We start from the raw sequence: 1,497 nt of genomic DNA on the forward strand, positions 1-1,497 counted from the left end.
CATTGTTCTGTCTGTATCTGCTGGGCTGTCAGCCTGCATGGGTCCCTGGAGGGCAGATCAAGGCCCTGAAGGGCAGATCAAGACACATCACACGCCAGCCCCATCTCTTTGCTATTTGATATTAAAAAATTTATTTTACATCTCCTGAACCAAGGTTAACTGTGAAATTTAGCAGGATGGCATGAAAAGGCCAAACCTGATTTCTGTGAGCATTGTACACATAGCCGTTCTATTTCCAAACTAACAACTCAGGTCCTCACCTGCATCTAGGCGCCCCCTCCGCCCAAGTTTCTTCCTCCAAAATGAGATACAGAATAGCACCAGACTTCTGGAAGCTTCAACATTTAAAGAGACAAACACAGAGGCAGAGAAGGGTGAGAAGAACCACAGTACAAGATGTAATAATAATAAAAAAAAAAAGTGGCCAAAGAATCGATAGCAAACTCATCTCTGTCTCCAGATTAATGGCTCAGCTGAAAGAAATGGGGGGAGGTCCTTGGGGAAGGAGGGGGATGCAGAAGTTGGCAGGTGAGCTACTGACCCTGGAACAGAACTCTGGGTGGGCAGCCAGAGCTGAGGCGGCAGGGAAGAGCTGAGAGGGGTCCCCAGAGGGGCTGAGGCCACGTCCTGGGCTCAGGGGAGGGTCAGTGCTGGGCCCCCAGTAAGTGTGGCAGGGAGGGAGCTTTGGAAATGGTGCAGCCGAGCCCCTCCTCTGCTTCATATGTTCCTGAGGATCTGTGTGCACCAGCGTGGGGGGCTGGGGGAGGGGACAACACACAGGCATCTCGGAAAGCAGGAGAGCCACACGCTTGTGGGAAAGGAGGCTGGGGTGGGGGTGGGGAACACCGACAACTAACCCTCTTGGCTGAGCAAGTGCCTGCAGAGGGACAGGAAGCCAGGCCAGGACTCCTGCTGCTCTGGCTTCTCTGTGGGCCCTCCCTATGCCAACCTTGCCCCTGCCTCCTGGCCTGAGCAGCTGGCCGCGCCTGCATGATCCATGGCTGGAGAGGGCAGCCCCCAGCCCCAAAGACCTGGTGGCTGGGAGGACTGGCTCCATCTAATGCACCTAGAGCTCGGCCATGATCGTCCAGGGCCAGACTCCGGGTTGGCTCCTCCTTGTGTGTCTGGTCGGCCTGGGCTGGGTGTGCAGCCCTCAGCTGACGTATAACTTGCCCTCAAGTTGGGAGCTGTCTGGCCCAGAGCTGCATGCCCAGGGGTGGGCGGGGACTCATAAAAGTAGTTCTCTGTTGGCGGTGGGCTGGGGTTGGGAGTCAGGGGCCTGGAAGAGGCTGGGAGGTCCAGAACCATCGGGAGCAGCTGGTCCGCCCGCCGGCTGGCAGAGGGTGGTGGGGAGAGGCAGCCGGGCTCTCTGCAGGTCCTCCTGGGGGCTCTGTGCCTGCAGCTGAGGGCAGGTGGGCTGGCAGCTGGCCCAGAGCTGCTCAGCCTGCTGGGAGACAGGGCCAGGGGTGACACTCTCAGAACACTTGGGTCCTGGGG

General features: G+C 58.0%; 2 protein-coding genes across 2 annotated transcripts in view; both read right to left on the minus strand.

The window, feature by feature from the left end:
* The window catches only part of ADAM11 (ADAM metallopeptidase domain 11), a 28,416-nt gene extending 27,417 nt beyond the window's left edge, over window positions 1-999 (minus strand). The window contains exons 1-2 of the mRNA XM_010832512.1: window positions 950-999; window positions 261-335 (exon numbers count right to left, since the gene is read on the minus strand). Of these exons, the coding sequence (XP_010830814.1) occupies window positions 261-335; window positions 950-999 (125 nt within the window). The remainder of the gene's footprint in view (window positions 1-260; window positions 336-949) is intronic.
* A 229-nt stretch (window positions 1,000-1,228) lies between these two features.
* DBF4B (DBF4 zinc finger B) overlaps window positions 1,229-1,497 on the minus strand; it is a 28,814-nt gene continuing 28,545 nt past the window's right edge. The window contains exon 14 of the mRNA XM_010832513.1: window positions 1,229-1,444. Coding sequence (XP_010830815.1) covers window positions 1,229-1,444 — 216 coding nt within the window. The remainder of the gene's footprint in view (window positions 1,445-1,497) is intronic.

The sequence above is a fragment of the Bison bison genome, unplaced genomic scaffold, assembly GCF_000754665.1.
Source record: "Bison bison bison isolate TAMUID 2011002044 unplaced genomic scaffold, Bison_UMD1.0 scf7180017861046, whole genome shotgun sequence".
Lineage (NCBI taxonomy): Eukaryota > Metazoa > Chordata > Mammalia > Artiodactyla > Bovidae > Bison > Bison bison.